Source organism: Pristiophorus japonicus, chromosome 21 (assembly GCF_044704955.1).
Source record: "Pristiophorus japonicus isolate sPriJap1 chromosome 21, sPriJap1.hap1, whole genome shotgun sequence".
Classification (NCBI taxonomy): Eukaryota; Metazoa; Chordata; class Chondrichthyes; family Pristiophoridae; genus Pristiophorus; species Pristiophorus japonicus.
This window is the reverse complement of record NC_091997.1, coordinates 10,600,024-10,625,161: the sequence shown is the minus strand read 5'-3', so window position 1 is coordinate 10,625,161 and position 25,138 is coordinate 10,600,024. Positions and strand designations below refer to the sequence as shown.

At 44.2% G+C, this 25,138-nt stretch overlaps 1 protein-coding gene across 1 annotated transcript in view; it reads left to right on the top strand.

The window, feature by feature from the left end:
- The first annotated feature begins 1,635 nt into the window (after nt 1-1,635).
- dusp3a (dual specificity phosphatase 3a) overlaps nt 1,636-25,138 on the top strand; it is a 34,865-nt gene continuing 11,362 nt past the window's right edge. Inside the window, exons 1-2 of the mRNA XM_070864390.1 lie at nt 1,636-2,162; nt 15,944-16,170. Of these exons, the coding sequence (XP_070720491.1) occupies nt 2,041-2,162; nt 15,944-16,170 (349 nt within the window). The 5' untranslated portion in view covers nt 1,636-2,040. The remainder of the gene's footprint in view (nt 2,163-15,943; nt 16,171-25,138) is intronic.

The window sequence follows — 25,138 nt, the reverse complement described above, 5'->3', positions numbered from 1 at the left end:
AATGCGAGGTCATCTAATAGAGGTATATAAGGTATTAAGTGGAATAGAAAAGTTCAATCCAGAGCACCATTTGTCCCTTTGCAAGGCAAGGGGTATCAACTGGTAAAAACAAAGAAGCACGTTTTCATGAAGAGTTGTCCTCTGAAAGGATAGCGGGAGCAGAAAAGTTGGAATAATTCGAGATGCAATTATGCGCCACCCTAAGGTTTCAATGGAAGGATGAACGAAGATGGCCATGGCCTCTGTCTGGCACTGAATAGTGCCAGGGTAGTTTCAATAGGATATAAAGCCTGCGAGTGAGGAGAGAGGTTTGGAGAAAATTCTTTAAGCAGCAGGTTGCAATTCTGGTGGAATGCTTTGCCAAAAGGAATGGTTGAGGCAGGGACCAGTTTATCTTCAAAGGAAAAAAGTAAATCATCCCAAGGTGCTTCTCTGGAATGCTATCAAACAATATTTAACACTGAGCCACAAAAGGAGATATTAGGACAGAGGTCAAGGAGGTAGGTTTTAAGGAGCATCTTCAAGGAGGAAAGGGATGTAGAGAGGTGGAGAGGTTTAGAGAGGGAGTTCCAGACCTTAGGCCTAGGCAGCTGAAGGCACAGCCGCCAATGGTGGAGCGGTGAAAATAGAGGATGCGCAAGAGGTCAGAATTGGAGGAGCGCAGAGATCTTGGAGGGTCGCGGGGCTGGAGAAGGTTACAGAGATAGGGAGGGGCGAGGCCAGGGAGGGATTTGAAAACAAGGATGAGAATTTTAAAATCGAGGCGCTGCTTAACCGGGAGCCAATGTAGGTCAGCGAGCACAGGAGTGATGGGTGAGCGGGACTTGGTGCGAGTTAGGGCACAGGCAGCAGAGATTTGGATGAGCACAAGTTTATGCAGGGTGGAAGGTGGGAGGTCGGCCAGGAGAGCGTTGGAATAGTCGAATCTAGAGATAACAAAGGCATGGATGAGGGTTTCAGCAGCAGGTGAGCTGAGGCGAGGGAGGAGTCGGGCGATGTTTCGGAGGTGGAAATAGGCGGGCTTGATGATGGGGCGGACGCATGCCCGACCCAAAAGCATTACCAAGCGAAGCAACCAGAAGCTCAAATAGCCCTCGCTTTGAAAGGGATAGACAAGATAGAGGCAGAGAGGTTGTTTCCACTGGTCGGGGAGACTAGAACTAGGGGGCACAGCCTCAAAATACGGGGGAGCCAATTTAAAACCGAGTTGAGAAGGAATTTCTTCTCCCAGAGGGTTGTGAATCTGTGGAATTCTCTGCCCAAGGAAGCAGTTGAGGCTAGCTCATTGAATGTATTCAAGTCACAGCTAGGTAGATTTTTAACCAATAAGGGAATTAAGGGTTTCGGGGAGCGGGCGGCTACGTGGAGCTGAGTCCACGGCCAGATCAACCATGATTTTGTTGAATGGCGGAGCAGGCTCGAGGGGCTAGATGGCCAACTCCTGTTCCTAATTCTTATGTTCTTATGTTCTATTGAACATATTTTTTTTTAAACTTCTCCCTCATGGCATTTACACTGACATCATCCGTCTGCCCATCCACATGACAGCCCCCCCCCCTCCTCCCTCAGTGTTAGCCCCCGTGCCCACACCACAAAGTTTGTTGCATTTTTGCAGGGGTGGCGAGGGAGCAGCAAGTTTCAATGGGGTGTGTGGAGGAGAAGGCTGGGTGGTGGGACTGGAGTGTTGCAGTTTTCCCCTTGCAACAGATACACTGCCGGCGGTTGCTATGTTGTGTGGAGCCTGAGTGAGAGTGAGAGCCAGGGTGACTGCCGTCTGTCACAGAAAGGGGCGTTATTGCTGTGTCTGGCAACAGCTGATCGCCTCTCAGAAAATATCTGCCTTTTTTGGGGGCGGGGTGGTGGAATTTTCTTCCCTCACGTCTCAATTCGAGCAGCAGGAGATGCGGGAACTTCAACCACCGGCAGCGAGCAGAAGCAACATTTGAAAAGCAAAATAAAACACACCCACACCCACACACAGCCAAGAACAGCGCTGAGCCCCTCTGCCATTGCCACTGCGTCCAGCCACAGTCGCGGACCATGTCAGAGCACCGGCTGATGGTGGAAGAACTCAACGAGCTGCTCGCCAACGACAGCGGCTTTTACAGCCTCCCATCCCAGCACTGCAATGAAGTTTACTCCAGGATCTATGTGGGCAATGCGTAAGTGTTTTATTTACAGCTTGCTGCATACTTGAGACATCGCAGCCACAGGCTGCTTGCCGGATCGCCTCTGTTAGTTTCCTTATTAGCAAATCGATTGCAGTTTCTGACTGACCTGACAGTATCTCTGATCACGCTTGAGTAATGCTTTTTTTTTTAAATCTTCTGTGCTGTAAAACATTGTTTATAACCTGTCAGATTTTTTTTGTAGATTATGTATGCATCCCAACAATTAATTCATAACCAAAAAAATCATATTAAAAAAAAATGTTGCCATTCTTTTAAAAACAGGGTGTTGATTTTTAAGGTGCAAATTACCTTTCTGCCAGGATTTTTAAGTTTCAGTTTATCTCTGTGATACGGGTTTGTTCACTCAGGCGAAGGGTTTTTAGTTTACAGCCTGCCCTGTTGCTACCAGCTGCAGCCGGCAGGTTGTACCGCTGGAGTTTTGTGCAGCTCTGCCGACAGCAGGTGGAAAGATGACTTCACAGTCCAACTCAGGCCTAATGCAAAGGGTCCGATTGCCACACATAGGCAATACACAATACATGTGCAGTAAGGAACAGATTGCCTGGTGTAGAATGGCCTTTACTAACTTAGTCAAGTAAGTGATGAAAATCTAAGCTGAGGTCCCAGGTTCAATCCCTGGGCAGTGCAGTGGCTGACTGATCTTAGTGCTGTAGTTGGCCTCCTCCAATCCCATCCCATCCTGATTACTGGCCAGTGACCCTTCTAGAAAATGTACAAGCATGCATGTCAAGTAAGCATAGGTATCACGACTGAGTTCAATCCTATCACAGTCGAATAGCCTACTCATTTACCGTTGACATTCACACACGAAGAATGGCCACTTTGGTGAGCTACAGAGGGCTGGATGTAACACCCTGAGATGAAGTGAGGAGAAAATTGGAACAACGCTTTTATTTAACTGGTATATTGAGCAGCCATCAGAGGCTGTACTTTACTACAAATCTTGCAGGTGCAGTGAAGGGATTATAGTGACTTGTAAAATTGTGTACTCATGTGAGGGCGCCACAGGACTGGCACATTGTGTTGCCCTCGCAGCCCTCCATCTGCTGAGCTCCTGCTCCCAGCTGTGCACTATGGGACAGAGAGACCAGGCCTTTGGAGAGAAAGCCATCCTTGGCTGACCTTGTGACAGAACCGGTGGGGACCTAGCAGTAGGGTGCCCACTGTTCGCCTGAGTATAGCGAGTCAGAAAAAAAAATGCAGGACAAACCCAAGAATATGCACCGTGGCCGTACAGTACATAACCTTTTTTGTAAGAATTGTTTTAAACCATTTCAAAAAAGGAACTCAGTAAGTCAGTTTAAGTGCTTGTATAAACAGTGGTTATTAGTCTCTTAGGCAGAGCTGATATCCACGGTAAGGACTAATTAAGTAAGTGTAATGTCCATCTAATGGTATCAGATTCTAGCTAGTAAACACAGATTCTAAGCTTAGTGTTAAAACAACCTACATTTTCCAAGAGAGTACAATATCCTATATTTGTAATGTAGATTATTTGGTAGTAAATGTTTTTCTGCCGGTGAGGCAGTTATGAATTTGTCATTTTTATTAGTGTGGTAATTTAAAATAATTTATTCTAGCGGAAGGGATTTTGGCGATGTGATGTCTTTAAGATATGGACTAATAACATTCCAGCAAGGACCGTGGAGAATTTCAAATTAAAATCCTATGGTACAAGGTCTTAAAAGGTTTAAATGAGGAGGACAGGTTGTATAAAATTAATTTGTATTCCCTTGAGGTTAGAAGGTTGAGGGGTAATTGAGATATTAAAAATGATAAAGGGATTTGTTAGGATAGGTACAGAGAAACTATTTCCTCTGGTGGGGGAATCCAGAACAAGGGGGTATAATATTATTAGAGTTAGGGCATTTCGGAGTGAAATCAGGAAGTATTTTTTCACACAAGGATTACTGGAAATCTGGAACTCTTTTCCCCAAAAGGCTGTGAATGCTGGGTCAAATTGAAATTTTCAAGACTGAGATTGATAGTTTTTTTTATTTGGTAAAGGTATCAAAGAATACAGAACAAAGATGGGCAAATGGAGTTGAGGTACAGATCAGCCATGATCTAATTGAATAGTGAAACAGGTTCAAGGGGGTGAATGGACATTACTATCTTCCTATATTCCTAGAAATCCATTTCTTTAGCTTGTGGAGTTTAGGCTCCACATTATACTGAAAGGGGAATTATTGTCATCTGAACTGACACTATTCCCAAATGTTGTAAAAGGAGATGTTTGTTTACTAGTACCTCAGTCCTCCCTTATATCACATATTTATGCTTTAAAATTGCTAATTAGGGGTAGCTGGCAGATAAGCTGCAGATTCTTGCAACAGTTCGATAAAAGGTAGACCATTCTTTTGAAATTGCTGTTTTGTATGTGCCAGCCATTCCAATCCCAGATATTGGTTGCTATAAGGGATGCAATGACTAATATCATTAATAATTTATTGAGACAATAGCAAACAAGTTGTGTGTTGCTAGTGTTTGTCAGGAGTGAGCTCACGGAACCTTTATTTAGTTTTGGATGTTGTAAAGGTAAAACAAAGGACGCTGATATATAAGAGAGTGCAAGGGAAGGAGTGCAGCACATGGAAAGCCAGAGTGTGCACAGATTGCATGTTCATTTTAGCTGTAAGCAGTCATAGCTGATTTACTGCATCAGCTCGTCTGCTGGAGAGTAAAAATAGGCCCAAAAATACTGATGTCAGCAAATTCTGTATAGGCAGACTTCAGCTCCACATCCTGTCCAACAATTATGACATTGGGGAATATGGGGCAGTGACCATCATGCCAAGACGGATGGGCAGCATCTAGATCTCTTCATCAGCAACATTCATTATAGTTGGTTTATTAGTCTCTCTAAAGTGAGGCTTTGGTCCTTTTTTCACCAAACCTTGCTGTGTTGCATATCATCCAGATGTATTGCCACATCATTGTTAGTCAAGGACAGGATGGGATCTAAATAGCTCAGTTTGTTTAAAAATACTTTGGCCCCTGATAAAGTACTAAAGTAACAACTAGAGCTGGTTTGTTTAACAAAACATTTATGAAAAGAATCCTGTCAGTATATATCGGGTTCACTCATGGTACACTTCTGTTCATACATTGGTTTGAACTATATACAAGTATGTATTACGGTAACTTAGTGACATAGCTATGTGTAGAGCACAAATAGAGAACTCCAGTCACACAGCAATTATAGAACATAGTTATGAAGGTTGAGAGACCAATTTACTTCCAACTTGCGGGGTGGAAGGGTTTGGTTGGGTGGTTGACAGAGAAAGAAAGAGTCCTTTGAGCTTTGGGGGCATAGTTCATCAAGAAATGAGTTTTCTTTTATTCATTCACGGGATGTGGGCATCGCTGGCAAGGCCAGCATTTATTGTCCATTCCTAATTGCCCTTGCCATTTCAGAGGGCAGTTAAGGGTCAATCACATTGCTGTGGGTCTGGAGTCACATATTGTTCAGACCAGGTAAGGATGGCAGATTTCCTTCCCGAGAGAACATTAGTGAACCAGATGGGTTTGTACGACAATCTGTAGGTAGTTTCATGGTCACTATTACTGATAGTAGCTTTTTTTAAATTCCAGATGAATTTAATTACCTGAATTTAAATTCCCCAGCTGCCATGGTGGGATTTGAACTCATGTCTCTCGATCAGTAGTCCAGGCCTCTGGATTACTAATCCAGTAACATAGCCACTGTGCTCCATACCCAATTAAGTCCAGTAGCTTAGTGCTTGCCTGACTCCAAACACAGTGATCAGTAACATATTTACCACTCCTTTTATTTTTTTTTTCCTTACCCTTTTTTTCTGGGTCTCTTTACATCACGCACAATATCACAAAATTAAAGTGAGAGCTGGAAACATGGTCCTTGATCTCAATCAGTGCTGCACTGGAACTGTCTGTCGGTTGGTGACCTGCATTCGTTTTGTTCCTCACACCCTGTGAGGAAGTGCTTAGCATTCATTCAGCAATTTTACCTGATTTCAATAGGAACTCACTGGATGGGGAATTGCAGGCATGAATCTACCTCTCTCGCATCCAGCTTCTTCATGGAGAAGGCAGCTTCAGTTTAACAGCATAATTCGCCATTGCCCCATCCATCAACCTAGGAAATCAAACTGCCTCCTCGTGCTCCGAGAACGACACGTTGTAAGGCTGAATCTAGTGGATTCTTCAAGTGAAAACAGGAGAGTCAAGAGACGAAAATGGAGTCACACCTCCGAACTCCAGGCCTGGTAAAATCTATGAAAAACTGTCATCTTGTAGCTAGAAATCATTCTGCCATGGCTTGCTGAGATGGAACCCTTAAACAGGAAGATTGCATCTGACGCTATTTGACTCATTTTATATTTATGACCAGCCTGGGAGAATTTGCACAGTTGCAATAGTTTTTTCAAGGAGGAGTGATGCTGGTTGGTTCATTCCGAGCTTAATTACAGTAATTTCAGCCTGAATCCATGGATCACTACACTAAGTTGCACATACTTTACTGCTGTAGCATTTATTACACGTGGAAGCTACCTCCAATTAAGTAGCCAAATTGCATATGGTTTGGGAGTACAGTGGGACTCATTTATTTATTTTTAACAGGAATGTGGCCCAAGCAAAATGTTACATCTGCCAGGAACATGCACAGCTAATTATAGAAATCACGTCAGTTCACAGTGGCAGGCAACTGCTGGTTTGCTGCGTGTTTGAGAAAGTTCAGGCCATTTGGTGAGCAGTCAGATCATCCCCGGAGAAACTGTTAAACATACTAGGCTTTTCGCCTGCAGGACTCCTGAGGTTTTATGCCATTTGCAAATAAAAATCCTTGGAGGAAAAAGTCCCTTTTGAGAACTCGGAATGAAATCCTGTTGCTAATCACTCAGCAGGTAAAGTTAAAAAATATTCCAGGGAATGGGTGAGGCATTTTGCTGTCATACTGATTGCAGGCACCACCTGTCATCTCTGAATCCATTGTTCTTTTAAAAAACTTCTGTTAACAACAACACCAAAAACTTTTATTTATATAGCGCCTTTAACGTAGTAAAACATCGCAAGGCATTTCACAGGAGTGTTATAAGACAAAAAATGTGACACCGAGCCACTAAAGGAGAAATTATGGCAGGTGACCAAAAGCTTGGTCAAAGAGGTAGGTTTTAAGGAGTGTCTTAAAGGAGGAAAGAGAGGTAGAGAGGCGGAAAGGAGGGAATTCCAGAGCTTAGGGAGGCAACAGAAGGCATAGCCACCAAAGATTGAGCGATAATCAGGGAGGCTCAAGAGGGCAGAATTAGAGGAGTGCAGATATCTGGGGGGTTGTGGGGCTGGAGGAGATTACAGAGATAGGGAGAGGCGAGGCTATGGAGGGATTTGAAAATAAGGATGAGAATTTTAAAATCTAGGCATTGCTTAACCGGGAGCCAATGTAGGTCAGCGATCACAGCGGTAAAGGGTGAATGGGACTTGGTTTGAGTTAGGACACAGGCAACCAAGTTTTGGATGACCTCAAGTTTATGTAGGGTAGAATGTGGGAGGCCAGCCAGGAGTGCATTGGAATAGTCAAGTCTAAAAGTAACAAAGGCATGGAGGAGGGTTTCAGCAGCAGATGAGCTGAGGCAAGGGCGGAGACGGGCGATGTTATGGAGGTGGAAATAGGCGGTCTTAGCTATGCCACGGATATGTGGTCGAAAGCTCATTTCAGAGTCAAATATGACGGCAAGATTGCAAACAGTGTGGTTCAGCCTCAGGCAGATGTTAGGGAGAGGGATGGAGTCAGTGGCTAGAGAAAGGAGCTTGTGGCGGGGACCGAAAACAATGGCTTAGCTCCTCCCAATATTTAATTGGAGAAAATTTCTGCTGATCCAGAACTGGATGTCAGACAAGCAGTCTGACAATTTAGAGACAGTGGTGGGGTCGAGAGAAGTGGTAGTGAGGTAGAGCTGGGTGTTATCAGCGTACATGTGGAAACTGACGCTGTGTTTTCGGATGATGTCGCCAAGGGGCAACATGTAGATGAGAAATAGGAGGGGGCCAAGGATCGATCCTTGGGGGACACCAAAGGTAACGATGCAGGGGCGGGAAGAGAATAAACTTCAAAATCTTTTAACTTCCATTTTTGAATTTTTGTTTTGCTAGTAATTTAGTTAAAGGAAGCTCTCATGGTGACTTAATTGCAAGAACACTGCCTGTTGTGGAATTGATCCAAACAGACTAGCAAAGCCTTGCTGCCGAGCGAGTGTCTTGAAATTGCTGCTGGTTGACATGTTTTAACTGGCACGGCCTGCACTCGTTTCCTGACGAAGAAGGGCCACTTGGGGTGAGAGATCAGAGGTCAGCTGATGCCCTTTGGGCCTGTATCCCAGTGTCAGTCACCACCTGAAGAGAAGATTCAGAAATTAAAAAAAAGACATACTAAAAACTGTAATCATCCTTTTTTTAAAGGAATAACAATTGTGAAATACCTTCTTAAAGCTTCAGATCAAATGTTACTGAAAGGATCATGAAGGAGTTGGGTTCTGTTGATATGGTGAATGTGGGTGCATCTCCCTTTTTTTACAGTCGTAGATTTTTGTTCCATTGCAATGGAAATCCTGTTGAGAATGAAAATAAATTTACAAGTTTAAAAGTGATTTCCATTTTTACATTACTGAAGAAATTAAGTGCAATGTTTCTGTGTTCTTTCTCTTCTAGAAGTACTCATACCACAGGTTCGATGGATGGATTTCTTATTCGATATATATTTTCATTCTGCTGCTGTTGATAATTGCCTTCTGTCATGTATTCAACTGTCATTGTAACCCATGTATAAGCTGACCTAAGTTGTACACCTTGAGAACATTGACCACAAGCGGGTGAACTTGTGGGAGACACTCCTAATCTGGACTTTCAGGTATAAAAGGGGAAGCTCCACCCACATTCATCACTTGAGGTCTTGGTAATAAAGGTAACTGGTCACAGAGTGACCTTCTCTCAAGTATGGGCCTTGTATGCATTTGTACTGTATAGTAAGGACATATCATTGTCGACGAGAAACTGGGATTTAAACCACACAAGCATGGCCACTAGCAGCACAGAAGAGAGGTACTGTGTTGGTGATGATTGGGACGACTTTATTGAGCGACTACAGCAAAGTTTTGTCACTAAGGAATGGTTGGGACAGGATTCGGCCGACAAACGCAGGGCTCATCTCCTGACGATTTGTGGATCCAGAACGTACTCCCTGATGAAGGACCTTCTAGCGCCAGAGAAGCCGGCGGACAAGACATTCTCAGAGCTCAGTAAGTTGATCGGGGAACACCTTAAACCGGCGAGCAGCATGCACATGGTGAGACACCGGTTTTACATCTACCGGCGGCGAGAAGGGCAAAGCGTTCCTGACTTCGTGGCAGATCTCCGGCGACTGGCGAGCCTATGTAAGTTCACAGATGCATGCAGAGCGGAGATGCTGCAAGACTTTTTTAATGAGGGCATCAGGCACGCTGGGGTTTTCAGGAAACTGATTGAGACCAAAGACTTGACCTCAGAAGTGGCGGCTCTGATAGCCCAGACATTTATCTCAGGGGAGGAAGAGACCAGAATGATGTATGACAAAAATCTTGGCTCAAATGTGGCAATCGACCAGGGAGTCAACATTGTTAACGCGGCACACAGTTCTCTCGGCAGACAAGGGCAATCGGACATGCCCCAGCATGTAGTCGAACTCAAAGAGGGAATTCAACAGAGACAATGGCTAGCTGAACAGCGATTCATGCCATCGCAATGGACAATGTGGCCAGTAATGGGGCCATCAACACCTGTTAATGGTGCGCTTAAGGACAGTTACAGAGACAGTCAGAGACGATCGACTGGTAATGGACCTTTTGTTTCCAACAAAGGGGCCTCCAGCTCATGCTGGAGGTGTGGAGGCAAACACCCAGCCAGAGCCTGTAGGTATCAGCAATATACCTGCAGAAACTGTAACGTCAGCGGTCACTTGGCACGTATGTGCAGGAAGCCTGCAGCCAGGTTGATGTACGAGGAGGACAGGCCCGATGTAAGCCCTACGAGGCCAAATGAATTCTGGGGGAAATCGCTGGAAGCTGAAGTTCAGCGAGTTCATGTGGAGCATATATACAGTTCATAAAGCAGAATGCCACCGATAATGATGAAAGTGCTCCTCAATGGCATCCCAGTATTAATGGAGCTAGACACGGGGGCCAGCCAGTATCTGATGGGTATCAAACAGTTCGAAAGGTTGTGGGTGTCCAAGGCCAGGAGGCCAAAATTATTGCCGATTGACGCACTGCTACGGACATATACAAAGGAGATCATTCCGGTGCTAGGCAGCGCCACGGTAGTCGTGACCCACAAAGATTCGGAGAATAGGAGAACAGGTTGCAACTCTGGATTGTCCTGTGGGACAGTCCCGCACTACTGGGGAGGAGTTGGCTTGCTGTCATGAACTGGAAATGGGGTGATGTCAATGTAATTTCTTCTGTGGCGAGAGTATCATGCTCACAGGTCCTGGACAAATTTGACTCATTATTTCAACCTGGCATCGGCACTTTCATGGGGCCAAGGTAGTGATTCACATAAACCCAGACGCCAGGCCAGTACACCACAAGGCCAGAGCGGTGCCGTATGTGATGCGGGAATATATAGAATGCGAATTGGACCGCCTGCTGAGGGAAGGCATCAACTTGCCAGTCGAATTCAGTGACTGGGCGAACCCAATCGTGCCGGTGCTCAAGGCGGATGGGTCGGTCAGGATATGTGGCGATTACATGGCCACCATCAATCGGGTGTCACACCAAGACCAGTACCCGCAACCGAGAGCGGAGGACATCTTTGCGACGCTATCCGGTGGCAAACTTTTTTCAAAATTGGACCTGACCTCAGCTTACATGACCCAGGAGCTGGCGAGTGAGTCGAAGAAGCTGACCACCATCACGACACACAAGGGGTTGTTTGAGTATAACAGATGTCCGTTCGGGATTTGTTTGGCCGCCGCGATCTTTCAGCGAAATATGGAAAGCCTCCTCAAGTCGATTCCAAGGACGATGGTTTTTCAAGACGACATCCTCATCACGGGTTACGATACTGAAGAACATCTCCACAACCTGGAGGAGGTGCTACGTAGACTGGACCGGGTAGGGCTGCGACTGAAAAAGGCGAAGTGCGTCTTCTTAGCTCCAGAGGTAGAATTCCTGGGGAGGAGGGTAGCAGCAGACGGGATCAGACCCACTGCATCCAAAACGGAAGCGATCCAGAGAGCACCCAGACCCCGTAACACGACGGAGCTGCGTTCGTTGTTGGGGCTCCTGAACTATTTTGATAACTTTCTTCCCAAATTGAGCACGCTGTTCGAGCCGCTACACGTGCTCCTACGCAAAGGTCGCGATTGGGTCTGGGGGGACAGCCAGGAAAGGGCTTTTGATAGAGCACACAACTTGTTACGCTCCAACAAACTGTTAACGTTATATGACCTGTGTAAGAAACTTGTTCCAATGTGCGATGTGTCATCCTATGGGGTCAGGTGTGTGTTGCAGCATGTGAATGCCAATGGTCAGTTACCCCGGTAGCTTATGCCTCCAGAAGTCTGTCCCAGGCAGAAAGGGACTACGGGATGGTAGTTAAGATTAGCATGTGTATATGTAATTAAAAAAATGCACCAGTACCTGTTTGGCAGGAAATTTGAGCTGGAGACAGATCACAAACCCCTAAAGTCCCTTTTGGCTGACAACAAGGCCATAAATGCGAGTGCATCGGCCCACATACAGAGGTGGGCACTTACGTTAGCCGCCTATGACTACACAATTCGGCACAGACCGGGCACTGAAAACTGTGCTGATGCACTCAGCAGGCTCCCACTAGCCACCACTGAGGGGGCAACTGAGCATGATGCTGAGATGGTCATGGCTGTTGAAGCTTTCGAAAGCGAAGGCTCACCTGTGACAGCCCGTCAGATTAAAGTCTGGACAAATAAAGACCCGCTACTGTCTTTAGTTAAGAAATGTGTCCTGAATGGGGACTGGGCAGCCACGTACGGGGCAAGCCCTGAGGAATTTAAACTGTTTCATAGGCGCAAGGATGAACTCTCGATTCAGGCCGATTGCCTACTGTGGGGAAACCGAGTAGTCATGCCCCAGAGGGGCAGAGAGGTGTTTATCAGAGAACTTCACAATGAGCACCCGGGCATTGTCATGATGAAGGCAATTGCCAGGTCACACGTTTGGTGGCCGGGGATAGATGCAGACCTGGAACTTTGTGTTCGCAGGTGCAACACGTGTGCTCAGCTGGGCAACGCAAACAGGGAAGCCCTCCTTAGCCCCTGGTCCTGGCCCGCCAAGCCATGGTCACGCATCCATGTGAACTATGCAGGTCCTTTCATGGGAAAAATGTTTTTGGTTGTAGTAGACGCCTACTCCAAATGGATCGAGTGTGACATTTTAAATTCAAGCACATCCTCTGCCATGGTAGAAAGCCTACGGGCAATGTTCGCTGCCCATGGTCTACCGGATGTCTTGGTCAGCGACAATGGCCCGTGCTTCACAAGCACTGAATTCCAGGACTTCATGGCAGGCAATGGAATCAACCATGTCAGAACGGCACCGTTCAAGCCGGTCTCAAACGGCCAGGCGGAACGAGCAGTGCAGATAATCAAACAGGGGATGCTCAGAATCCAAGGGGGTTCCCTACAAAGTCGCTTATCACGCCTCCTGTTGGCCAATGGATCCCGACCACACTTGCTCAGAGGGGTTCCACCCGCAGAGCTGCTAATGAAAAGAACGCTCAAAACCAGGTTATCCCTTATACACCCTACTATGAAAGAAATTGTTGAGAGCAGGCGTCAGTCACAATGTGACTACCATGACAGGAATGCGAGGGCGTGATGTATTGATGTCAATGACCCTGTTTTTGTCCATAATTACGCTGCAGGGCCCAAATGGCTTGCAGGCACTGTGATTGCCAAAGAGGGGAATAGGGTTTTGGTAGTTAAACTTACCAATGGACAAATCTGCCGTAAACACGTGGATCAAACTAAAAGGAGGTTCAGCAACCCCATAGAAGAAGCAGAGGAAAAACACGATGTAGAGTTTACTCCACCACAGGTGACCGAACACCGGAACCAAGTGGAGGAGAGCCCAGTCACTGTGGGCAGTCCGGACAGGCCTGAGGCACTGCAAACAGCAGACACTCAGGCCAGCGCCCAACAACCGGAGCCCCAACTCAGGCACTCTACAAGGGAGCGTAAACCACCAGTGAGATTTAATCTGTGATCCCAATAAGACTTTGCGGGAGGAGGTGATGTCATGTATTCAACTATCATTGTAACCCATGTATAAGCTGACCTAAGTTGTACACCTTGAGAACATTGACCACAAGGGGGTGAACTTGTGGGAGACACTCCTAACCTGGACTTTCAGGTATAAAAGGAGAAGCTCCACCCACCTTCATCACTTGAGGTCTTGGTAATAAAGGTAACTGGGCACAGAGTGACCTTCTCTCAAGTATGGGCCTCCTGTGCATTTATACTGTATAGTAAGGATATATCACCGTCCCTCCTCTTAATTGAGAGGTTAGAAAGACCTAAACCTCATGTTAATCATCATCATAGGCGGTCCCTCGAAACGAGGATGACTCGCTCATAACCTCATGCTATAATTAAGCAACAAAAGGCGTGAATGCTTCTGCTGGGAGAACAGGAGCAGGACAGGTTTGACAGGTTTTTCCTTGCTTCATTTCTTTGAGATGGAGAGTCATACAGCACTGTATGACTCAAAGCTGAAACTCTCCCAATGAAGGGCACCAAAATTGAATGGTAGTCAAGGGTTGGATTTGAACTCTGACCGGGGAAACCATTTTCCTAATCTCACATTGTTACTTCACTTCAGCTTTATTGCTCCACTTATTTAGAAGCACTGCTACACTTAACAAAACATTCGAATCTATCGGGCTGGATTTTTGGTTGCCTGACACTTCAGTTAGCGGCCAGAGGGGGCGTTAATGGGAGCGTTAAGAGCTTACCAACTGGGAACGCAGCATTTAGCGCCCAACTGAAAATTCATTAGGGGCTGACGGGGCGCAAACCAGTAGCGCCTGTCTGCTGCCGATCAGTGCGATCCTGACATCAGTCCTGGAGCAACACCCACGCTTGCTGCTAAGAACGTCTGGAAAAACAGTCGGTACAGGCTTGCAGAGTCGTTAACTGGTGGTCACTTAAAGAGAAGAGGAAGCGCTTCCCTCGGAGGTCACAGTCAGTGCAACGTTTACACACAGCACGGTGCGTGAGCCTCTGAGTTTGCAACGGCAGACAGACATAACAGTACAGGTTGAAAACAAGTGATTTTGGAAAACTTTAATGGGTGCATTACTATGCCGTGTCTTTAAGACTTGGTTTTTTCCGGGATCTGACTTGGAGTTCCGTGCTTGCTACAATGGGTCCGCCAAATTTACCGACTAAACTTTCGTTTCGGACCTCCCAGCTCTTGCAACGGCTGATTTATCGCTCCAGTCAGCTCTTCGACCCTTTGTGACAAATTTCTGGGCGGGAGGCACAAACCATTTCAAGGCACTAAAAGTAACGCTCCGCCAGGGTTACTGCCCCGAATTTCCACCCCCTACTCTTTTGTACCTTTTTTTAGATTGCGTTAGCCAGTTTCAAGCAGAAATGAAGATCATGTAGAGTAGCATGTCAATTTGAAATCCTATCTTAGTTATTGTATACAGAGACAGTAGGGTTGAATGTATTCCTGAGGTTTCATCACATGTACTCCTGTCTCCAACTGCCCCGCCCCCACGCTCCCGCCATTGGCCACTCAACACATCCATCCTCATGGCACACCACCTTTCCACAACAATTGGAAAGTGAAAAGACTCTTCATTACCCAATTGGATCATTCTTGACTAAATCAACAACCTTTTTTTCCCATATTCAATACTTTTATAACTAATAGAATCATACAGCACAGAAGGAGGCCATTCAGCCCATCGTGCCTGTATCGGCTCTTTGAAAGAGCTATCCAATTAGTCCCTTGCTCTTTCTCCAAAATCTTGCAAATTTTTCCTTTTCAACTATTTATCCAATTAAAGGGTTTTTTAAAATTTATTCATGGGATGTGGGCATCGCCAGCAAGGCCAGCATTTATTGCCCATCCCTAATTGCTCTTGAGAAGGTAATGGTGAGCTGCCTTCTTGAATAAGGGCTTGCTTTGCCATTTCGGAGGGTCTGGAGTCACATGTCGGCCAGATTGGGTAAACATGTCAGATTTCCATCGCTGAAGGGTATTAGTGAACCAGTTGGGTTTTTACAACAATCCAGTAGTTTAGTCACCGTTATTTTATTCCAGATTTATTTAATTGAATTTAAATTCCCCAGCTGCCGTGGTGGGATTTGAACTCATGTCTCAGGATAATTAGTCCGGGCCTCTGGATTATTAGTCCAGTAACATAAACACTCTGATAACGTATCCCAATATTATTAAATCTGTTTTCACCACCCTTTCAGGCAATGCATTCCAGATCATAACAACTCACAGAGACAGAAAATGAAAAAGATGCACATTTCTTTAAAGCCCCTATGGTTTTTCTCCTGGGTTGCTTGCAGTACTGTCCCAGAGATTAATCTTCAATTCCTGGAGACTCCAGGTCAATCCTGGAGCACTGGCAACTCCGGACGGCAGCCATTTTGACACAGGGACAATTTTGTTTCTTTGAGTCCAGAAGTAAATAACTTTCGGTCTTTGAATGACTAAGGTCTTTAATCTTTTATTTTACAGGTTTGTTGCACAAAATCTTATGAGATTAGAGCGTTTGGGGATAACGCATGTGCTAAACAGTGCAGAAGGAAACTCATTCATGCATGTTAACACCAATGCCGAGTTCTACACAGGGTCAGTAATCGTCTACCATGGAATTAAGGCCAATGACACAGAAGCATTCAATCTCAGTGCCTATTTTGAAGAAGCTGCAGATTTCATTGACAAGTCATTAGCACAAAAGGATGGTAAGCAGAAAGTGTGCAGCACTTATACAGTACTGTACTTGTTATTTTTAATGAATTTATCGGCAACTGTGCAACCCCCTTGGCACCTTAATGCAGTGACTTGTTCTGTCATGCAATGATAAAATATCCATCACCCCGTGGCTTTACATGTAACCAGTTGCTAGTGCCAGCTGGCATTAGCTGGGTACCCAGCAAGTAATAGGTGCCTAAAGAAGATACAATAAAATAAATCTCTTTATGGAGCTTTGGTGGACATTACACATATAATTATGTTTAAATTATATTTTTTAAACTAGAATTAATTATATTTTGGCAAAGATGGTACTTATCATTTTTTTGTTCAATCTCATGAGAAGACATACACTCAACTGTAAATATTTATAGCGAACTGAACTGTACAAGGCCACAAAAGGGACTTCTGTTTGCAAGGTTAAAGTCAGAATGTGCAGAATTCAGAGGGGCCAAGTGAATCAATGGCATGGGAATTTGGCATATAAACATATTGTATTATGGGATGATTGCACATAGTTTTGCCTCTATGGGAAAGTATAGGAGTGTAGTGGTTATGTTCACACATGAAGAATGGCTAATTTGGTTATGTTACTGGACTAGTAATTCAGAGGTGTGGACTGATAAACTGTAGAAAGTAAATTCAATTCCCACTATTGCCGTTTGGTGAATTTGAAATCAGGTTAAACAAAATCTGGAAGTAAAAAGCTGGGATCAGTAAAAGTAACCATGAAACTGTCAGATTATTGTTAAAAACCTAACTGGTTCATTAGTATCCTGCAGGAGAGGAAATCTGCCATCCTTACCTGGTCTGGCCTATATGTGACTCCAGTCCCACACTAATGTGGTTGACCTTGATGTGGCGTAGCAAGCCCCTTAGTTGCATTAAACAGCTTCAAGATGAAGGCCTTCACAGGCTAACTAGGGATGGACAATAAATGTCAGCCTCATTAGCTGAGTAGCTCTTGGAATGATGCTACGAATAGCGAAGGAGGGAAATCAGCCATTCTCACATATTTTCCAGCAACCAGATCGAGCAGCAGTGTAAGATTGGGATAGAGACACATGCCTGCCCACTCAGTTGGCAACTATTGCATGGCGTGGGGAGCTTGAAGAACAGGGGAACAAGAACCGATGCTCTAACTACATAAAAAAAATGAGTAACAAATTAACAGTGCATTATGTTTGACCAACAACTATGAAAAACATTAGACACATGCCTAACCTTTTAAATAACATACTTAAATAAAAGCAATTCAATTAAACATGGGTACTGAATTGAACATGCTTTTCTAGGTATTAAGTAGCCTTGGTTAAGATTGAATCACACCAGTGGTATCACACTTGTCACTTTACAACTTTCACTTGTCATAAGATTTGATGCACAGATTGGTTTGATATTCAGCAAAGAATAAATAAGTAACAAAGAACAATTGGCCCCAAAGGTGACTGTAAGCATCGATCCCTGTGCTATAGAATGTAGGCCGTTCAGATGATCTCTTTGTCCTATACAACAATATGGGGCGGATTTTCTGGTCGTATTTGCTTTGTTTTTCGCCCCGGATGGGTGGCAAGGGTGGCAATGGTGGCACTGTGGTCTTCTGGGTGGGCAGTCAGCCTCCAGCACCCCGCAGGGATCCTCGGGGTCGGTTTTGCGGCGTTGCGGAGCAGCACCACCCGGAAGAGCCGCGCCGGTGTGCAACGCCCCTGGTTGCAACACCGGCGCGCTTTTTGACTCCCGCCCGACCCGTACGCCCCGCAGCGCGCCCCACAGTGAACGCTTGGGAAATCGGGCAGGGATCCTATACCGATTGCAGAGAGGTAAGTAACGCAGTCCTCAGGTAAGTGTGATTGTTTTTTTCTTTTATTTTTTTTTGTGATTTATGTTCTGCTGGTGTGGGCTATGTATTGAGAATGGTCCTGTGGGTTTTTTTACAGGTTTTGTTTTTTCTCCCCAGGCATCTCTCGGAGCGCTCCCGGCCCAGCTCTTTAGCTCGGGATTTTCCCATGCTAACGCCCAAGAGAGGCATACAATGCCTCCCTTAGCATTGCGCCCCAGACTTAGGGCCCAGCTGCCCAATTTTGATGACTGAGACACAAACTATTCCTGGCGCAAACTTTACAGCCCCAAAATCACCAAAGCTGAAAATCCAGCCCTCAGAGCTTTTCTAAGTTAAGAATAGGAGTTAAGCATACAGTTGCCCTTCACATACTGTAACTGAATCTGGACCAAGAGTAATTTCAGTTCCTATCTTGCAAAACCTAGCTTCCAGGTTTCTCCCACATGAATAATCTATTAATATTTGGCATACAGGAGCAAAATTAGATGAGGTATTAAATAAAATAGAACATAAAAACATAAGAACATAAGAAATAGGAGCAGGAGTAGGCCACCTGGCCCCTCGAGCCTGCTCCGCCATTTCATCAGATCATGGCTGATCTGATCCTCGATTCAGCTCCACTTCCCTGCCCGCTCCCCGTAACCCTTTATTCCCTTATCACTCAAAAATCTGTCTATCTCCGCCTTAAATATATTCAATGACCCAGCCTCCACAGCTCTCTGGGCAGAGAATTCCATAGATTTACAACCGTCTGAGAGAAGAAATTTCTCCTCATCACGTGAATGGCCTCTTATTCTGAGACTATGTCCCCTAGTTTTAGTTTCCCCGATGAGTGGAAATATCCTCTCTGCATCCACCTTGTCGAGCCCCCTCATTATCTTATATGTTTTGATAAGATCACCTCTCATTCTTCTGAACTCCGATGAGTATATGCCCAACTTACTCAACCTATCTTCATAAGTCAACTCCTTCATCTCCGGAATCAACCTAGTGAACCTTCTCTGAACAGCATCCAATGCAAGTATATCCTTCCTTAAATACGGAGACCAAAACTGTACGCAGTACTCCAGGTGTGGCCTCACCAATACCCTGCACAGTTGTAGCAGGACTTCGCTGCTTTTATACTCCATCCCCCTTGCAATAAAGGCCAACATTCCATTTGCCTTCCTGATTACTTGCTGTACCTGCATACTGACTTTTTGTGTTTCATGTACAAGGACCTCCTGGTCTCTCTGTACTGCAGCACTTAGCAACTTTTCTCCATTTAAATTATAATTTGCTTTTCTATTTTTTTCTGCCAAAGGAAATGACCTCACATTTTCCCACATTATACTCCATCTGTTAAATTTTTGCCCACTCACTTACCCTTTTCAGATTTTTTGTGTCCTCCTCACAATTTGCTTTCCCACCCATCTTTGTATCATCAGCAAACTTGGTTACATTACACTCGGTCCCTTCATCCAAGTCATTATATAGATTGTAAATAGATGTGGCCTCAGCACTGATCCCTGCGACACCCCACTAGTTACTGTTTGCCAACTGGAAAATGACCCATTTATCCCGACTCTGTTTTCTGTCAGTTAGCCAATCCTCTATCCATGCTAATATATTACCCCCAACCCTGTGAACTTTTATCTTGTGCAGTAACCTTTTATGTGGCACCTTATCGAACGCCTTCTGGAAATCCAAATACACCACATCCACTGGTTCCCCCTTATCCACCCTGCTCGTTACATCCTCAAAGAACTCCAGCAAATTTGTCAAACATGATTTTCCTTTCATAAAACCATGCTGACTCTGCTTGATTGAATTATGCTTTTCCAAATGTCCTGTTACTGCTTCCTTAATAATGGACTCCAGCATTTTCCCAACCACAGATGTTAGGCTAACTGGTCTATAGTTTCCTGCTTTTTGTCTGCCTCGTTTTTTAAATAGGGGCGTTACATTTGCGATTTTGCAATCCGCTGGGCCCGCCCCAGAATCCAAGGAACGTTGGTAGATTACAACCACGCATCCACTATCTCTGCAGTAGATAACAATGGCACTAAAATACCAATATTTTGTGTAATGAAGTTGCACCATGTAGATGTGTCTGTACAGTTCCACTTACTAAATTGTGTGTAATACATAGTGTGCAGTAGAAATAATTGGATAATAGAGGGAGGGAGATCAGAAATCAGAAAACTATAGGGCACCAGCAATTTGTAATGAATATTAAGTTATTAAAAAATAATGGAGATTGATGTTAGCTGTTTAATTCTGAACTATAACCTTGTGATGACCTACACATTCTAATGTGTCATTAGTTAAGCACTTCCTGTAGATAAACACTGGGAGGTCGATGAGTTTTGAAAAGCTGATTGTGCAACATGAGAAGCCAATAGCCTTCATTTCTGTCGGTGCTGAATTTGCTTGTTCTCAAGGATATTTGATATTATCCACCACTTATGTACAAATAATATTTGATAACAACACAGCTCAACATTACTTCAGAAACCAGAGAAGTTGAACCTTTAGAGGTCCATCAAGAAGCTTTGCCAACATATGAACACAAATCGTTCCCAGAGTGCATTATGATGTGAGCTTATTAGTAGAAAAACAGTTCTCACTATCCTACTATCCTGGTGATCTGTTCATAACCGTTAACCTTTGGAGCCAGACAATATTTTAATTAAAAGGAATAAAAGGTGTAACTTCAAGCCCCAGACATCCAGGTGTGTTCTGATAAAACCATAGTTTGTAAACAAGCAACCCACCTTTCTCATACTTCTGCATCAAAGCTGGTGCTGTGAATTCGGGAAGATTATAGAATGGATAATATGCTGTAAAATGTGTGCACTGCATTTCCAATCTAATGGGTTGAAAGCTGCATGTTTTAGTGCTCCATTTCACCTTGTGCTACAATAGTTCTGGTTTCCGCCTTTCTATCTCTCTTTCCTCCTTCAAGATGCTCCTTAAAACCTATCTCTTTGACCAAACTTTTGGTCACCTGCGCTACTTTCTCCTTATGCGGCTCAGTCTCAAATATTTTATCTCATAATACTCCTGTTAAAGGCGCTATAAAGGTGCCTCAATGCGAGGAGCATTCGTAATAAGGTGGATGAATTAACTGCGCAGATAGCTGTTAACGAATATGATGTAATTGGGATTACGGAGACATGGCTCCAGGGTGACCAAGGCTGTGAACTCAACATCCAGGGGTATTCAATATTCAGGAAGGATAGACAAAAAGGAAAAGGAGATGGAGTAGCGTTGCTGGTTAAAGAGGTGATTAACGCAATAGTAAGGAAGGACATTAGCTTGGATGATGTGGAATCTGTATGGGTAGAGCTGCGGAACACCAAAGAGCAGAAAACGCTAGTGGGAGTTGTGTACAGACCACCAAACAGTAGCAGTGAGGTTGGAGATGGAATCAAACATGAAATTAGGGATGCGTGCAATAAAGGTACAGCAGTTATCATGGGTGATTTTAATCTGCATATAGATTGGATTAACCAAACTGGTAGCAATACGGTGGAGGAGGATTTCCTGGAGTGTATAAAGGATGGTTTTCTAGACCAATACATCGAGGAACCAACGAGAGAGCTGGCCATCCTAGACTGGGTGTTGTGTAACGAGAGAGGATTAATTAGCAATCTTGTTGTGCGAGGCCCCTTGGGGAAGAGTCACCATAATATGGTAGAATTCTTCATTAAGATGGAGAGTGACAGTTAATTCAGAGACTAGCATCCTGAACTTAAAGAAAGGTAACTTCGATGGTATGAGACGTGAATTGGCTAGGATAGACTGCCGAATGATACTTAAAGGGCTGCCGGTGAATAGGCAGTGGCAGACATTTAAAGATCACATGGTTGAACTTCAACAATTGTACATCCCAGTCTGACGTAAAAATAAAAAAGGGAAGGTGGCTCAACCATGGCTAACAAGGGAAATTAGGGATAGTGTTAAATCCAAGGATGAGGCATATAAATTGGCCAGGAAAAGCAACAAACCTGAGGACTGGGAGAAATGTAGAATTCAGCAGAGGAGGACAAAGGGTTTAATTAGGAGGGGGAAAATAGAATATGAGAGAATGCTTACAGGGAACATAAAAACTGACTGCAAAAGCTTCTATAGATATGTGAAGAGAAAAAGATTAGTGAAGACAAATGCAGTCGGAATCAGGTAAATTTATAATGGGGATCAAATAAATGGCACACCAATTGAATAAATGCTTTGGTTCTGTCTTCACTAAGGAAGACACACATAATCTTCCGGAAATACTAGGGGGCCGAGGGTCTAGCGAGAAGGAGGAACTGAAGGAAATCCTTATTAGTCATGAAATTGTGTTGGGGAAATTGATGGGACCAATCATGAAGGCCCATCATGAAGGCCGATAAATCCCCAGGACCTGATAGTCTGCATCCCAGAGTACTTAAGGAAGTGGCTCTAGAAATAGTGGATGCATTGGTGGTCATTTTCTAACATTCTATAGACTCTGGATCAGTTCCAATGGATTGGAGGGTAGCTAATGTAACCCCACTTTTGAAAAAAGGAGGGAGAGAGAAAATGTGTAATTATAGACCGGTTAGCCTGACATCGGTAATGGGGAAAATTTTGGAATCAATTATTAAAGATGTAATAGCAGCGCATTTGGAAAGCAGTGACAGGATCGGTCCAAGGCAGCATGGATTTATGAAAGAGAAATCATGTTTGACAAATCTTCTAGAATTTTTTGAGGATGTAACTAGTAGAGTGGACAAGGGAGAACCAATGGATGTGGTGTATTTAGACTTTCAAAAGGCTTTTGACAAGGTCCCACACAAGAGATTAATGTGCAAAATTAAAGCACATGGTATTGGGGGTAATGTATTGACATGGTTAAAGAACTAGTTGGCAGACAGGAAGCAAAGAGTAGGAATAAACGGGTCCTTTTCAGAATGGCAGGCAGTGATTAGTGGGGTACCACAAGGTTCAGTGCTGGGACCCCAGCTATTTACAATATATATTAATGATTTAGACGAAGGAATTGAAGGTAATATCTCCAAGTTTGCAGATGACACTAAGCTGGGTCGCAGTGTGAGCTGTGAGGAGGATGTGGAGAGGCTGCAGGGTGACTTGGATAGGTTAGGTGAGTGGGCAAACGCATGGCAGATGCAGTATAATGTAGATAAATGTGAGGTTATCCACTTTAGTGGCAATAACAGGAAGGCAGAATATTATCTGAATGGTGACAGATTAGGAAAAGGGGAGGTGCAACGAGACCTGAGTGTCATGGTACATTAGTCATTGAAAGTTGGCATGCAGGTACAGCAGGTGGTGAAGAAGGCAAATGGCATGTTGGCCTTCATAGCGAGAGGATTTGAGTATAGGAGCAGGGAGGTCTTACTGCAGTTGGCCCTTACGGCTAAAGGGATCAAGGGGTCTGGAAAGAAAGCAGGAATGGGGTACTGAAGTTGCATGATCAGCCATGATCATATTGAATGGTGGTGCAGGCTCAAAGGGCTGAATGGCCTGCTCCTGCATCTATTTTCTATGTTTCTATGTTTCCATAAATACAAGTTGTTGTTGTTTGCTACTTCAACTTCTCATTCATTACTAAATATCCAGTCCACTCCACAAAAGTACAGGATAGGTAAGAAGCACACATTTTCCACTAACATAAAATAGGGAGAGTTCGCAATAAATATTTTAATAATTTGTATCCACCAGGGCTGTATTCTAAATTCTACAAAAGAAATGTCTAATGCAATGTTCCAAATATGATCAACAAGATAATGCACCACAAATATGATTCAAAGATTACATCTTGGCCATTACTGATTAGAAAGTCACTCTGAGTCAGTTCAGATACTTGCGTACTCCAGATTGGTCTTGGCTGTGATGCATCTTTGTCGATGTTGAGCAATGAATCTTACAATTAAATGTGCTTTGGACGATTAGATTAATGACTCTGGTCTTAATTGGAGTGTAATGGGTCTAAAAAGTAATCTATGTTCATGGATTATATGTCAAGATACCAACCTTTAAAGTGGTTTTGGAGCAGAAAGAACACTGAGATTATTTCAGTGTTTTCCTGACCTCCTTGCTGCATTTCCAGTAAGGCCGCCACAATAACAAGATTGTTGATAAATCCAGGGGCACAGAATTTGAAAAGAAAACCTAGCAAATCCATTCTGAGTATGATTCCAAGACAGAAATGGAAAGTGATCTGAATTTGGAACGATTAGGACGAAATGCAAGCTGGGGTCAGGCTAGACTCACTTTGGCACGTAACTTGGATCCAAGCCAAGTTTTATTTTTTGTTATTGATTGTTTTGAGTGAGAATCAGTCGGTTTGGGCCAGTTTCAGTAAGTTTTGATCAGTGTCAGTAGGCATTGATTGGCTGTGAACAAGGCATACTGAAAACTATTCAGTTATTCGCATGCAGTACACCAAGTGTATGTTTTATATCAATCAAGTTTAATTACATCGGGCCCGAAATTCACTGTCCCCAAAGGGACGGCTACGTGGAGTTTGGGCGGTCGATCGAAAAAATCGATCGGCCGCCGCAGTCGGGTACTTTTCCCTCCCCGAGCCACATTCAGCTCGGGGAGGATTTGAGCGGTGTTCATTTCCGCCAGAAACAGCGCGGTGAAGCTGCTGTAAAGATAAGTTTCCAGCGGAGAGGGAAGCAGCATACGGGCTGCTGAAAAACCACCAGGAGAGCGAAATTCACCGAGGAAAAGGTAGGACTTTTCCCGGCAGTGCCCCCATGAGGTTTTCGATGTGGTGCTCGAACACGACACCGCTGGGGCTCTTTGGTAGGTAAATAGTTTTATTACTTATTAGTGTCTTTATTTCATTTTCCAGCATCTGCAGTGTTTATCTTTTGATATTGTTTTATTAATTATTAGTGTTTTTATTTCATTTTTCAGCATTTGCTGTATTTAGCTTTTCATATAGTTTTATTAATTATTAGTGTTTTTATTTCATTTTCCAGCATCTGCAGTATTTAGCTTTTGAATTAATAATATTATTGATGCCCAAATAACATTCATGGCGCTGATAGACTTTTGAAAATTGGGGAAATTCTCATGCTGTGCCATCTTGCTGACAGGTAAGTATAGGCAATACCAATCATAACCAGTTTTGGTAG